This window comes from Rhinatrema bivittatum, chromosome 6 (genome assembly GCF_901001135.1).
Source record: "Rhinatrema bivittatum chromosome 6, aRhiBiv1.1, whole genome shotgun sequence".
NCBI lineage: Eukaryota > Metazoa > Chordata > Amphibia > Gymnophiona > Rhinatrematidae > Rhinatrema > Rhinatrema bivittatum.
In genome coordinates, this window is record NC_042620.1 from 88,870,781 (window position 1) to 88,886,036 (window position 15,256).

Sequence of the window (15,256 nt, forward strand, 5' to 3'; positions counted from 1 at the left end):
TGGGCTTCCAAGCAGGTTTGAGCAGTCCTTGGAGGGCTAGGCTCCACTTTAGGATCACACCACGTGGTAGGCCACGATGGTGCCATGTTGCGTGCATTTTTTGTGCATCTTCCTTTGCCCACCATAGAGCATCAGTACGCACAGTGCATGTAACCCTGACCCTGCCAAACTGTCTGGTTCTCACGACAGACGCGAGCCTCCAGGGCTGGGGAGCCCACTGTCAGGAACTGATGGCCCAGGACGTTGGACCAAGGAAGAGGTGCTCTGAAACATTAAACCGCCTGGGAACCTGAGCAGTCAGATTGGCATATCTACAGTTCAGCCACATACTCCAGTGTCAGGTGATCCGTGTAATGTCGGACAGTGCAACAACAGGGGGGGGACGGACCAAGAGCCAGCAAGTTTGACAGAAGATAGATCTCCCTATGGAATGATCAAAATTACATCTACAAATGATCTTGGCCTCCCACATCTCAGGAAAAGACAACATCAGAGCAGACATTCTAAGCAGGGAGAGTCCGGATCCAGGGGAATATGCATTTTTGGCCAAAGCCTTTCAGCTGGTGGTAGATCGCTTGGGCCTCGCATCCATCGACCTGCTGGCTGCATTTCTCAATGCAAAGGTTCCCTGATTTTTGTCGCAGAAGAGATCAATAGGGATAAACTACTACCCATAACTAATCAAGCTTGATATTTCACTTGGTTGCAGCTCCATCACTGCTCTCTACATTAGTGGTGGGGGTGGAAGGGAAATAGAACCAAAGAGCTAAGAGAAACAGATAAGTATGAGAAAAAAATGTGAAGCTTGCTGGGCAGACTGGATGGGCCGTTTGGTCTTCTTCTGCCGTCATTTCTATGTTTCTATAAACACCTTCGTTCAGACGTGACCAGAAGAGGACTTACTATATGCTTTCTCTTATGGCCCCTGCTGGGCAGGGTCATTCACAGGATCGAGTGTGTCAGGGGATTAGTCCTACTAATAGCTCCAGATTGGCCCAGGCGTCCGTGGTATGCAGACATCAGAGACTCCTAGTGGAGATCCCCCTGTGCCTTCCACCGCACAAGGACCTGTTTCAGAATGGACCAGTCCTTCACGAGGATCCGACTCTATTCTGTCTTAAGGTGTGACCCTTGAGAGGGCTCGCCTGATGAAGCATGGATATTCGGTGACAGTAATTACCACCTTGCTCCGTATGTGGAAGTTCTCTATATCCTTAGCATATAAGTGGGTCTGGAGAGAATTTGAGGTTTGGTGTAAAGCCCAGTGGGATGTTGCCCCTCGGACGGTCAAAATCTCACTGGTTCTGGAATTTTTACAGGATAGCTTGAATATAGGGATGACCCTTAACTCTTTGAAGGTCCAGGTAGCAGCTCTCATGTTTCAGGGGCAAGGTGAATGGAACCCACCTGTCGGCACATGCGGACATGGCCCATTTTCTGAAAGGAGTAAAGCACCTCCAGCCACCCCTACGGTGGCCGGTTCCCTTGTGGAATCTTAATCTAGTATAGGAGTTTTTGGCAGGGCCCTCCTTTTGGCTGCAGCACAGTCTTTCCTTGCACTTGTTAACCCTGAAAACTGTTCCTGTTAGCAATATGCTTGGCTTGTTGCATCTCTGAACTACAGGCATTCTCGGGAACTGTTCCTCCAGTGACCCCAGGAGCATTACAACTTCATACCGTTCCATCCTCCTTGCCCAAGGTTGTCTTGAAGTTTCATCTGAATCAGTCCATCTCATTGCCATCCCTAGATAGGCACAAAGACACAGAAGAATGCCGCTGCCGCCTCCGCCATTTAAACATCAGTAGGCTTTTGATACGGTATCTGGAAGTTTCAGAACCGGTCTGCAAGACAGCCCGCTTGTTGTGGAAGGAGACAGGGTGAACCAGTTTCGTGGGTTCCCATAGCTCGCTGGATCAAGGTGGTGGTCATGGGAGCCTATGTAGAGGCAGGAAAGCGAGTACCCTTTCAGGTTAAAGCTCATTTCCACTAGGGCTCAGGCAGTCTTCTTAGATACCTTCTCCAGGTTCTACCGCCTGGATGTTCAAGCCCAAAAAGGATGTAGCCTTTGCAAGGGCAGTCCTAACTGGACTGCGGGCAGCCTCCTGGCCCGATTGGGAGTAGCTTTTGTACATCTCATTGGTCTTGATTCTATGTGGCTACCTGCTAGGAAATGGAGAAATTACTTACCTGATAATTTCGTTTTCCTTGATGTAGACAGATGGACTCGGCATCCCGCCCAAGGCTGCTCAAGAACTGTGCCAGGGAATCGCCTATGAAATCAATATCTATTCCAAGAGGTTACAGATAAGCCGCTGCCCAATCCCTAGATCAGGGCATATATAATCTTGCTGGGATTCAGTGTTTGGTTGAATATAGTTATGGTTGTCTGTTTTTAACCAAGTTGTAATCCAAGTTTTTCAATAATATGTCCACAGTGGCTTTTGAAGAGAATACTGAAGGGCTGAGGTCACTGCAGGGGTATATCTAGGGTGATGTCAGCTTTGAAGCCTCATTCAGTCTCCATCTGCTAGCAGGGGAGCATTTAACCCATTGGTCATGAATCCATTTGTCTACACTAAAAAAAAAAAACAAAATTAGGTGCCCATAAAGAAATTGGAATTTGCAGACCATTCATAGTAAGACAGGTGAGCATAGTCTCAATTGGAAAACTTAGGACAAAAATTGTCTTAAGGTTCAAAGAGAATTCTCAGCAAACTCACTTTTTACTAGTGGTTAAAAATCAGATATTTCTTCTACAAGTGCCTGTTCTCCCAAAGGATTCTTTCTGCTGTTTTCAACTTCATCAAGCAACTTGCATTCTCTACCAGCAGCAGCCACAAGAGTTATCAAAAGGCTCATCAGCAGTCACAACCTAAGCCTGGGGCTAGTTTTGAGGCTCGCTCACCTCTGGGACAGGGAAGGATTTAGTAGTTCTTCCTGGACGGGGTCCACCTTACAAAGGACAGGTGGGTCCTGAAAATTGTGGAATATGGCTACCACTTATACTTCTCTTACCTTCCTCAGATCAGTGAATGGAAGGGATTACACAGTCTGCTTAACTGCAGCTGGATGTAACATCTGTATTTCAGCAGATGATCAAGCTTGTACCTTCACAGTAATATGGCTAGACATTCTATTCTTTGCATTTTTTAATCCTCAATGAGTCTGGGATTGAGGCCTATCCTGGATTGCAGAAGCAGAACAAATTGGTTCGAGAGAGGTTCAAAATTAACTTTCTCCAGGTGATGTTTTCCTCTTTTATTCAACTGAAGGATTGTATGTAGAATCTTGAAAAACTTGGTATAGGAAACTGAGGGTACAGGCCATATTTAATACCCACCTTAGAACATACGAATTGTCATATGGGGTCAGACCAAAGGTCCATCAAGCCCAGTATCCTGTTGCCAACATACTCCTGGGGGAATTCTGTGCACAAAAACTTAAAATTCTGCAAACTTTATATTGGTCAAAATAACACAATTTACATGACAGTCTTTAAGTAATTACATTTTAAATTAATACAGAAAAGTTATTACTTAGATGCAGAATTTAATATTTTGAGCAGAATTTCCCTAGAAATTCACTGTTAGTGTCTTCCACTCACTCTCCCTACTCCCCTGGCCACTTTGCCCTCTCAGGCCCCAACTCCGTATCTCTCTCCCCTCCACCTCTACGCTCAACCCCTTCCACTCTATCGCCAGTCCCAGTTTCTCCTCATTCTCCGTACTGCCCCTCACACAGGCTCCCTCTGTCCCTCCCTCTCTCACACATGCTCCCTTTCTCTAGTGCACATACACACACCCTCATACAGACTCCCTCACTTTCTCGTGCACATATCACTTCATACAGGGTCCCTCTCCTCTTGCATACACACCCACACATTCCCTTTCTCTCTCATGCATACATCCTCACACAGGCTACCTATGTCTCTCTCATGCACCCCTTCACACAGTCCCTTTTTCACACGCACACACACACACTCATTCACTCTCACTGGGGGCCTTCATTTTCGCCGCAAGTGGTGTGCATCCTGTGGCGCACCAGGGACCTTCATCTTGGCGAGCTCCGTTCACGGCATGCTAGGATCTCCTCTGCCATTTTCTGCGCAAAATTGCCAACTTCTGTGAAGAAAATAGCAATTCTGCGGGGGGTGGGGATTGGGGGATTTTGCACTCTGCAGTAGTGCAGAATTCCCTCAGGACTACCAAGAGTGGCCAGTCCAAGTCACAAGTACCTGGCATGTACCCAAACATTAAGCAATAGTAGCTTATTAATTAATAGCAATTTATGGATCTTTCCTCTAGGAACTTACTAAACCTTTTTTGAACCCAGTTACACTAACTGCTGTGATCACATCCTCTGGCAGTGAATTCCAGATCTTAACTATGTGCTGAGTGAAAAAGAATTTTCTTCGATTTTGTTTTAAATGAGCTTCTTGCTATCTTCATGGAGTTCCCTTAATCCTCTTTAGTCCTATTATCTGAGGAGTCCACTACCTTGCTAAAGCCTACGGTTTGGAAAAGACTTAGGCTCATGAGGCAGTGTTTTGCATGTGGAAACTCCTATGCCTGCTTAGTAAGCCATTAGAGCTGATAGCGTCTGCTGATAACACTCGCACATTATGACTGACTCATTGTGCTGGATATAGAGAATCCTGTTTACAGGTAAGGGAAACTTGCTTTCCCTCTGAGGACTGGCAGAGAAGGTCCTTCAGACTGAATAATATTCACTACTCCTTTGCAACTAGTGGTTACATTTTCTCCTATGTGAAGCCCAAGCTCATTACCTTGATAATGTAGTCAGGCTCTTCCAGAGATCTGAATCTGTTAAGATAGCATGCAGTGTTTCGGCTAAGCCAAAGGATTAGCTTTTAAATAAAACTTGATCATTGTTCTACTCTCTCCCCACCCCTTACTTTGATTAAATTCTTGTACTTAAGTACAATACAATGGAATTTAAAGGTGGAAAACATTTTTGATCTTTTGTGTGTGATTGTTCTAGAGAAAATATTGTATTAACTTAGATTCTCTAAGCCAGAATTTTATATGTAGGAGAAATTCCACAGTAAGTATCTTTATCAGTACATGGGCATATTGGCTACTAATGTTCCATAGTACATTATGAAAAATTATTTAAATGTTTTGAATTTTTCTAAACTAACAGTTGGTCTTTCTTTCTTTCCCTCTTGTCTCCAAATTCACAATGACAGATCTTCAAGACAGAGTTGCCACCTCATATGCACAGGGAGCAAGACCAAAAGAGAACTCATTGAGCAGTTTGAGGCTAAACACTTCTATCAACCGCCAGTTGCCTTCTGAACATCACTCATTGTTTACCAGAGACTCTCAAAGAAGCTCTTCAAGATCTTTGTCCACAACTAGAGAGATGGATTCTTCCCAAAGAAGCACGCCATCAGAATTTACTCATATTGCGCACAGAGGAGAGGCATTTCCGATAAACTCGGCACCTTCTCCTCAACAAAGATCAGGAAATGAGCCATCTCCTGACACGGAAGGAAGGAGTACAAGGCGGCAAATATTATCTCGCTTAGCTTCTAGTATGTCTTCAACTTTTTTTTCACGGAGATCCAGCCAAGATTCTTTAAATGCAAGACCATTGGAATGTGGAGATTCATACTCTGTCCCAAGAGTTCAGTCATCCACATCAACTGCTGATATTATGAACAATAGATCTTCAGAACCTTCTCAGGGATTTGGATTTCTTAGACGGCGAAGGGGAGGTCTATCAAGTGTTTCCCAAACTTTGACCACTGATTCAGATGCTGAAAGATTCAGACAAGATGGATATAGGACCACAAGTTCCTGGTTGTCGTCATCTTTTAGAAACAGGTGTACACCATTGTTTTCTAGAAGGAGGCGAGAAGGAAGAGATGAGTCTGCAAGACAGTCTTCTACCTCTGATACATCTTCTAGATCGCCTCAGCAGTTTCGAAGTGAATCTAGAAGAGAATCTCCTGCAGAAGAAGCACAACAGAGAAGTTCCAGTACAAGTGCTACTAGTACATCACCAATGCCTTCAGCATCTATAAACAATGCTGCTACTGCCATATCTGATTCATTTCACAGTAGAAGAAATTCAGGGATTATCCCAAGCTCACTTTTCCGATTTGCAATGCCCCACAGAAATGGGAGCTCTGTATCAGACAATGTCATGATAACAGTAGATATTGTTCCTTCACTAAGAACTTTAGCTGATGAACAAGAGACTGACAAGGTTAAAAAATCTTCAAGAGATCCTGAAAAGCTCAAGAAGATACAAGAGAGGTAAATTTTGTTAAGTATAAAAGTGTTTGGATTTTTCTAGCTTTGTAAATTCTCTGCAACAGCATTACTAACAAGGGTACTGAAAGTTACAATATGATATTGTAAATTAAAGTTCAGTTTCTGGGAACACATTGCTAAACTTGTATGACGTTTTTGGATTATCTTTATTGCTAATATCTACTTAGTTAACTGACAAGAGACTTATTCTGTAATTGCATAACTAGTTCCTTATTTATTCAATAATATTTATGTATGTTAGAAAAAATCACCCAAAGCAATTTCAAATATTAATATATATGATAAAACAACCTTAAAAATAAACCAATACAAAGAAATAAGAGAAATAAAATACAAATAAAAGTTAAATCAAAATATAGGACCCACCATTTTCCCTACTCTACACTTGGGTCAGCAGAATATCATTCATATAACTTTTCTCAAATATACTTGACAAGTATTGCTGTACTAGCTGAGCATATGCCTATTCTGTTAAATTCAGAGTTCATTCTGGCCGATGCAAAACAGTGTGCTCAGCTGAGCACACTGGTTAACTCATGGTTGGGTGGGCATTTTCAACGCATGTCTACAAACTCTTAATTCAGTAAGGGGATTAGCACATCCAAAATGCACGTCAACCCTCCGCGAAGCTAATAGCACTCATCAAATATAAATTCATGTTGACAAGGCTAATTAGCTATTACCTCCCAATGCCAAAAAAATTGTGCGCCAGATGTGCACATTTTTACTCTCAGAAATTAAGGCCTGCCCCAGAGCAAGCATTAAGTTCTGAGAAGCCCCTAAAGTTGACAGAAAAGCAGAAAATACTCAATACGCTCAATTTTAAGAGTCCATTTTCCTAACCTGTACACAGCCACAGGTTAGGAAAATGGACATTAGTTAAGCATCCCTTTTCCTAACCTGACCACTGGCACAAAATTTTTTTTTAACCTAACTTCATTTTTCAGTTCCATTGATTTAATATCGCCACGATATTAAATCAATGGAACTGAAAAATGAAGTTAGGCGATATTAAATCAATAGAACTGAAAAATGAAGTTAGGTTAAAAAAAAATAAATTTTGTGCCAGCGGTCAGGTTAGGAAAAGGGATGCTTAACTAATGTCCATTTTCCTAACCTGTGGCTGTGTACAGGTTAGGAAAATGGACTCTTTTAAAATTGAGCGTCTGTTTTCCCATAGATTAGTAGGCTGAATTAGCCATGCTGTCTGGGACGACCTCTAGGTGGCCTGACATGGAATTGTCTCAAAGTATACAGAACTGTGTGCGCTTGTGAATCTTTCATCGCGTCAGTTTTTGTTTCTCCCGCACAGCTCACAGTTACACTCCACTTTCTCTTGTGCCTTATTCTTTTGTCTTTATCTACTCAAATGCTTTTGAGTACCCCAAAAAAAGCACTTTTAAGTGCTAAAATATCACCGAAGGCACCAGAATTCAAATTCTGCCAATGTGGCAAAATTGTCATCAGACTGACATAATTATTGCAACATATGCCTTGGTCCAGATCATGATCAGGCCTCCTGCTGCGACTGTGGCAGGATGTCTCCATGGGCCCAGAGCAAAGGGCAGAAAAAATAGAGAAGCTGAGGTGACCCATCCGGTTCTTACACTCCAACCCACTGCTTGACCCAGTCCTTACCAATTAAGAAGACAAAATGGTTCCAGGTAAGAGATCCCCCTTCTCTGGAACTGCAAACAAAAATTGGTAGAAGATCCTCCCAGAGACCTAAAGAGCTCAGTAGAAAAACCCCCAGTACACCCTACTAAGTTGAGGAAATTAGTACCAGTATCAGTCTAAAAAATGTTAACATTGCGCTGACTGAAGTAATACGCATGGATCACTGAGTCGTCTGATGCATGAAGTGTCAACTGGAATGAAGCATTGATTTGCCTGATGCATGAACCATCGACTCGCTCGATTCACAGAACATAGACCTGTCCGCATGGGGCATTGACTCGGGCTATGGGCGACACAAAGTGTCGACTAGGCTGATGCGTGAAACCTCGACCCGATGCACGAGGCATTAAAATGGGTGGAATTGGAAGACAGTCATCATAAGACAGCCACAGAGAAGCAGAAAAGGATATCCTTGATGCCAACGAAGCATGACAAATCTAGGGATGTAAATCAGCCCAAAGGGGTACTCAATCGTGATGGCGTCAAGACCACAAATAGTATTTACTGCGGAAGAGCTGGAAGCTGGTTCTGGTGTGGAAGTAGTCAAACTAAAAAAAAATCTTCACACTCATCAAGCAGTATATACTCCGGCCTTTCGCAAGTGTATAAATGAAAGACTACTTCAGTTACAAGAACACTTAATGAAAAACAAATCTTGCCAAGAACCTCCCTCCCAAACCACCTCACAAAGGGACTTGGATTCTATCCTCCTGGCAGCGCTTCCAAGGAAGACTCAGTCTTGACTCTAGCCTGCCACAGAAAGCACAGTGCCATACTTCCTGAACCAAGGGGAAGAAGGCAGCCTTGCAAGCAATGTTTCAGGTATTGGACATTGTAAACTTTTTTTTTTTTGCATCAGTGCCAGACCCCTCTCAACACCAAGGTTTATCAGAGTCTGAAGACAACTCTCCAAGGTCTCTACCCTCTTCACCCCGGAAGATGAAGATGCAGAAGAAACCACGGGGCATGAACCTAGTCCGGATTCGGAGAGAGAAGTAGATATCCCTGCCTCTCCACTAACATCTCTTGGATCATCTTCAGGGATCCCGTCAGATCCATCGGAGGGTCCACCTGAACCATCTTCACTGCCGGAGGACTTAAAATAGTCAAGTTCATAGAGAAGAGTATCCTTCCTAAAGATAGAAACAAAGAAGATACGAAATCTGAGGGCAGAAATATATGGAATATTAAAGTTTTTCAATTTTCCATCAGAGCCTATGGTGTTCCCTCCCCATGTGATGCTGGAGGATGTCCTACACAAATCCTGGACATCACCGTTTCCACGGAAGCAGATCTCAAATTTAGAGTGCAAGTCTGCACACTATGGAGCAGTGCAACTGCCACATGCTTCTGTCATCGAATCGGCAATGAAAAAAGTGAAGAAAACAAGGCTATACTCTAACACTCCACCAGGTAGGGATAAGCAAGTACCTGGACTATTTTGGCAAGAAAATGTTTCAAAATGCGATGCTGAATTCTGGAATCAAACATCACCAATTTTATATAACTCAGTATTTATATGTGTGTGTACAAGGACTAAAACAAGACAGTTCTTCTATGGCTGATAAGCCTTCCTCCATGCTTGATTTGATTATGTCCTTACTTAGAATGGTCTATGAAGGCTTTGAGACTTCTGCAAGAATGTCAGCAGCTTCCATAGCAGCCCATAGAATCGCCTGGCTCAGAGCGAGTGCAATAAGGGATGATGTCCATGAAAAGCTGGCTGACCTACCTTGCAAGGGGGGGACAGGTTGCATGAGTATAGCAGTATCATCGCTCACTTTCCAAATTAATTCCCCTCTAAACGGTATCCCTACAAATGACTGTTCTACCAATGTTGACAATACAGACTGTTTTTTTCCCCTTCATACACTATCTTACCAGACCTAGAGGCAGCAGCCTCAGCAACCGCAAACAAGAAATCGCCAGTGTCTCTCCAGCAAAAACACGCACAGGGCCCAAGCCAGAAGCCTCAACAAACGTTTTGAACAAAGCAAAGCCAGAGCCAACACCGAAAGTGGGAGGAAGGATATCCTCATCCTTCCATGAATGGTCATCCATAACATCAGAACGTTGGTTTCTCAGTATTGTAAGCAATGGGTATCAACTGAATTTCGGTATAGCTCCCTGCCTACCCGAACTGGTTGATCCACAAGGAGATTGCAAAAACTTACATCTGCTTTGAGGAAGTGCAGATGCTGCTAGACCAGAATGCAATACAAATGCTGACTCCCAGGCAACACAATCAGTGGCTTTACTCCTAATTCTTCCTCATTCCCAGAAAAGGTGGGGGCCTCAGACCTGTTTTAGATCTTCAGGCTTTAAACAAGTTTATTCAGAAAGAGAAATTCAAGATGACATGTCTCCAAAACCATTTTGCCATTCCTGCAACCCGATGACTGGATGTGCTCTTTTGGATCTCAGGGATGCCTATGCCCACATTCCAATACATCCGGCCTCGTGGTGGTACCTCTGCTTTCAAATGAACAAGTTATCAATACAAGGTACTTCCATTTGGCCTATCCTCAACTCCCAGAGTGTTCACAAAATGCATAGTGGTGGCTGTGGCCCATAGCCGAAGGAAAGGCATCAAGATTTTTCCCTACTTGGATGACTCTCCTAGTCTCTTCAAAACCAAAAATATTGCTTTCACACCTACAGCAGACCATATTCTGCTTAGACACGTTGGGATTCATAATTAACTTCAAGAAGTCTAACAAAGTTCCCACCCAAACTTTCCAGTTCATTGGAGCATTCATAAACACCAAACTCTGCAGAGCCTTCCTTCCAAGAGGACAAATACAGACTTGAACTGGCCTCTGCATTAAAGGCTCACTTGAATGCATCACGCACCAAATTCTCACAATGCTGGGACATATGGCAGCAGCCCTATTTGTAGTACCATACACCCGTCTCCATGTGTCGACTACAGTGGGGGGCTAAAATCCAAGTAGTCACAACACAACCATCCAGTGTCTCGTCAAATTCTTATGACTCTCTATGGCCTCTGATATAGATTGACTAGCAACTGTACCTGTTCTACGCCCAGGCAGCGAGCCTTTTTATTGGCACATATGCTCTCTCCCAAACCCCCCTCTCCTCTCACACACATTCTCTCACCAGCATCCCCCTCCCCTCATATAGGCTCCCTCTCTCTGAAACCCACACTCAAGCATCCCCCCACCCACCCTCTTACCTCCCATGCTCTGTCACACCCTCCCCACCCCCTCTTACCAACCATGCTCTCTATCACCCCCACTCTCACACACATTCTCTCACCGGCATCCTCTCCCTATGCTCTCTCTCCCACCCTCTCCTCCCCGACACACATTCTCTTTCACAGGCATGCCGCGGGACCCGCGCCATTCACAGCATGCCAGGGTCTCCTCTGCCATTTTCTGCCTGTCCCGCGATGCCCGCTGTCCTTCTGGTTTTGAATAGTCTTCCGGCGAGGGTGGAAATTGGTGAGGTGAGGGAGGAATTCTGCGCAAAATCTGCATTCCGCAGTAGTGCTGAATTCCCTCAGGAGTACCTCTTGTAGCTGGTGTTGTGACATGGCCGCTGTACGGCGTGTTTGAGCCGCCTGTGCCATCTATCAGCGGGCTGGGGAGCATGTGCGAGCACTGAAGGACACACTACCAAGCCCTATATATTATGGATGGCTCCCCCCACCCCCCCGCCAAATCTTGCAAATGGGAGTGCCGTTCCTATCCCTGGATTATCAAATCACTGACAACAGAAACCATCCACTCACGACTGGGGTGCACATGTATTGCATTACAAAACTCAAGGAATCTGGTCACCGAAGGAAAAAACACTTACAATAAACCTGCTAGAAACTGAGGGCTAAAAGGAATACAGTCTGCACTTTTGTAGATATCTTCACTGGGAAGAGAGTGATGGTTTACACAGACAACCAAGTGGCCATGTTTTACATAAACAAAGGAGGGTCCGGTTCGTGGACTCTTTGCAAGGAGGCAGTACTAACACTGGAATGGGCACTGAGCCACTCCATCCAGTTGCAAGCAACATTTTCTAGGAATAAAGAACACAGAAGCAGACAAGCTCAGCAGAATATTCCATCCCTACGAGTGGGCATTAAATCCAGAAGCAGTGAACAGTCTGTTCAGAGAATGGGGAGCACCCTACATAGATCTCTTCGCAGCGAAGACAAACACAAAACTACCATGGTTTTGTTTCATGTAGCCCAGGACACATTTTTGATTCCCTGGATGCAGGACCCACTGATACCCATGTTGAGAAGAGTAATCCAAAAGTGCATGACAGACAAGCAGGTACGTTTTCAGCTCCAGTGGTGGCTACAGGAAGACCACCTAGCAGAGGAGTAAGCCTATCCCCACCCAACTGGACCTTGCTCACCACGGACGTGAGCCTAAGAGGGTGGGGGAGCCCACTGTCGGGAACTGACGGCCCAGGGACAATGGAACAAGGAAGAGGTGAAATGGAACACAAACAGCCTGGAAGCTCGAACAGTCAGACTAGCGTGCCTGCAATTCAGCCACAGACTCCAAGGCAAAGCGATTTGAGTAATGTCGAACAACGCAACAACTGTCGCTTACATAAACTGCCAGGGAGGAACCAGGAGCCAGCAGGTGTCTCTGGAGATAGATCCCCTCATGGCATGGGTGGAGATAAACCTACAAGGAATCTCTGCCTCCCATATCACAGGGAAAGACAACATCTCAGCAGACTTCCTCAGCAGAGAGAGCCTGGACTCAGGGGAATGGACTCTGTCGACCACAGCCTCCCACCTGATAGTAAATCGCTGGGGCCTCCCAGCCATGGACCTACTGGTCACCTGTCTCAGTGCCCAAGTTCCTAGGTTCTTCAGCCGCAGGCGAGAGCTACACTCCCAAGGGATCGACGCTCTCGTCCAGACTTGGCCAGAGGAAGACTTATTGTATGCCTTCCCCCCCATGGCCACTACTAGGCAAGGTCATTCACAAGATAGAACATCACAGGGGATTAGTTCTGCTAGTGGCCCTGGATTGGCCAAGACGACCATGGTATGCAGACATGCAAAAACTCCTTGCAGGGAACCCTCTGTGGCCTGCCTTCTCCGACAGGACCCAATTCTCCATGAAGATCCAGCTCGACTCTCTTGCAGTCTGGCCCTTGAAGACTCACCTGAAGAAGCGCGGTTACTCAAAGGCCGTGATTGACACCCTACTCCGGGCGCCCAAGTTCTCCACATCCCTGTCTTACATACGGATCTGGAGAGTATTCGAAGCCTAGTGCGGGGACCGCAGGATACTCCGGACAGCCAAGATTCCCATGATCCTGGAATTCCTACAGGATGGTAAGAAGGGGGTTGTCACTCAACTCCCTCAAGGTCCAAGTAGCTGCACTGTCCTGCTTCAGGGCCGAAGTGGACGGCATCTGGCTATCAACCCATCTGGGTTTGACCTGCTTCCTGAAAGATGTAAACTCCGACCACCCCTGAAGTGGTCTGATCCTCTATGGAATCTCAATCTAGTATTAGACTTCCTACCTGAGGATTCCTTCAGACCAACTTGCAGTCTGTCACTACGCCTTGTAACATTGAAGACTGTATTCTTGGTGGCAATATGTTTAGCTCGTCGCATCTCCAAACTACAGGGTACTATCCTGTCGGGAACCGTTCCTTAGGTTCACTCCTGGAACCATACAGCTGTGCACCGTCCCCTCCTTTCTACCGAAAGTGGTTTCCCAGTTTCACTTGAACCAAACCATCACTCGACAATCTCCGGATGAACATAAGGACTCGGAAGACTCGCCACCTTCGCCATCTAAATGTTGGCAGACTCCTAGTACGGTACCTGGAAAGATCGGAACCGGTGTGCAAAACAGACCGCTTATTAGTCTTTCACAGCGGGAAGAAACAAGGAGAAGCGGCCTCATGGGCAACCATAGCCTGCTGGATCAAGGAAGTAATCAAGGCAGCCTGCATAGAGGCAGGGAAACCTTTACCACTAAAGGTTAAGGCTCATTCTACGAGGGCTCAGGCAGTTTCTTGGGCAGAAATCAAGCTACTGTCGCCTGCTGAGATCTGTTGGGTGGCAACATGGTCCTCCATACACACCTTCTCCAGGTTCTACCGCCTGGATGTTCAAGCCTGAGAAGATGCAGCCTTCGCAAGGGCAGTACTAAGTGGGCCATGGGCAGCCTCCCGCCCTGTCCGGGAGTAGCTTTTGTACATTCTATTGGTCCTGAGTCCATCTGGCTACATGCTAGGAAATGGAGAAATTACCTGGTAATTTCATTTTCCTTAATGTAGACAGATGGACTCAGCATCCCGCCCACGGCTACCCCTAGTTCAAGACACCAACAGTTTGTCCTGTGTTGGTGTTAATTGGTTGAGTGCACTGGCAGTCTCCAGTTTTAAAATCGTTAAACCAGTTCAAGTTTTAATCAAGTTAATCAAGTTATTTAAGCAAAGATATATCCACAATGGATTTTGAAGAGAAGACTGAGTAACTAAGGTTACTGCAGGGGTATATCTAGAGTGACGTCAGCTTTGAAATCTGACTCAGTCTCCCATCTGCTAGCAGAAGAGTACTATATCCATTGGTCCTGAGTCCATCTGTCTCCACTAAGGAAAACAAAATTATCAGGTAAGTAATTTCGCCAATAAATCCCATAATCAAAATTATAGCTAAATTCAAGCTTTAAAAAAAAAAAAAAAAAAAAAGCTTTCAAGGCTTAAATTAACTCAATGTTATATTTTTCATTGGTGCAGTTGTCAGCTCTTCTTTCATCTTTCTTACAGCCTCCTTTTAGAGGATTCTGAAGAGGAGGAGGGTGACTTATGTAGAATTTGCCAGATGGGAGTCGCATCACCAACTAATCCCTTGATAGAACCATGCAGGTGTACTGGAAGTCTGCAGTATGTTCACCAGGAGTGTATGAAGAAATGGCTGCAGGCTAAAATTAACTCTGGTAGGGTTTACTAATAGTTTTATATGTTTTAATCTGAATGTCAGGCAATTTTATATATATTTAAGAGAACTTTACTATTGTACTGTGAAAATAGCAAATAACATTCAGTGCATTATCTGCCTTTTTTTTTTTTTTCTTTAAATTATTTCCTTGTATTCCTTGTGCTTGCCATGTTCAGAAAAGCACCACTAGAAGCACAGTCTAGATGTATTCCACACATTGAGAAAGGTGGAAAGAAGGCAAAACGATTACCGGCATGGTTAAAAGGGGAGGTGAAAGAAGCTATTTTAGCCAAAAGATCTTCATTCAAAAAATTGGAAGAAGGAACCAACAGAAG

General features: G+C 44.7%; 1 protein-coding gene across 3 annotated transcripts in view; it reads left to right on the forward strand.

Annotated features, from left to right (window-relative positions):
- Positions 1 to 14,948, forward strand: part of MARCH7 (membrane associated ring-CH-type finger 7) — a 136,192-nt gene extending 121,244 nt beyond the window's left edge. For all 3 annotated transcript variants that reach the window (XM_029605576.1, XM_029605578.1, XM_029605577.1), the window contains exons 6-7: positions 5,211 to 6,285; positions 14,750 to 14,948. In XM_029605576.1, the coding sequence (XP_029461436.1) occupies positions 5,211 to 6,285; positions 14,750 to 14,933 (1,259 nt within the window). In that variant the 3' untranslated portion in view covers positions 14,934 to 14,948. The remainder of the gene's footprint in view (positions 1 to 5,210; positions 6,286 to 14,749) is intronic.
- The last annotated feature ends 308 nt before the right edge of the window (positions 14,949 to 15,256 follow it).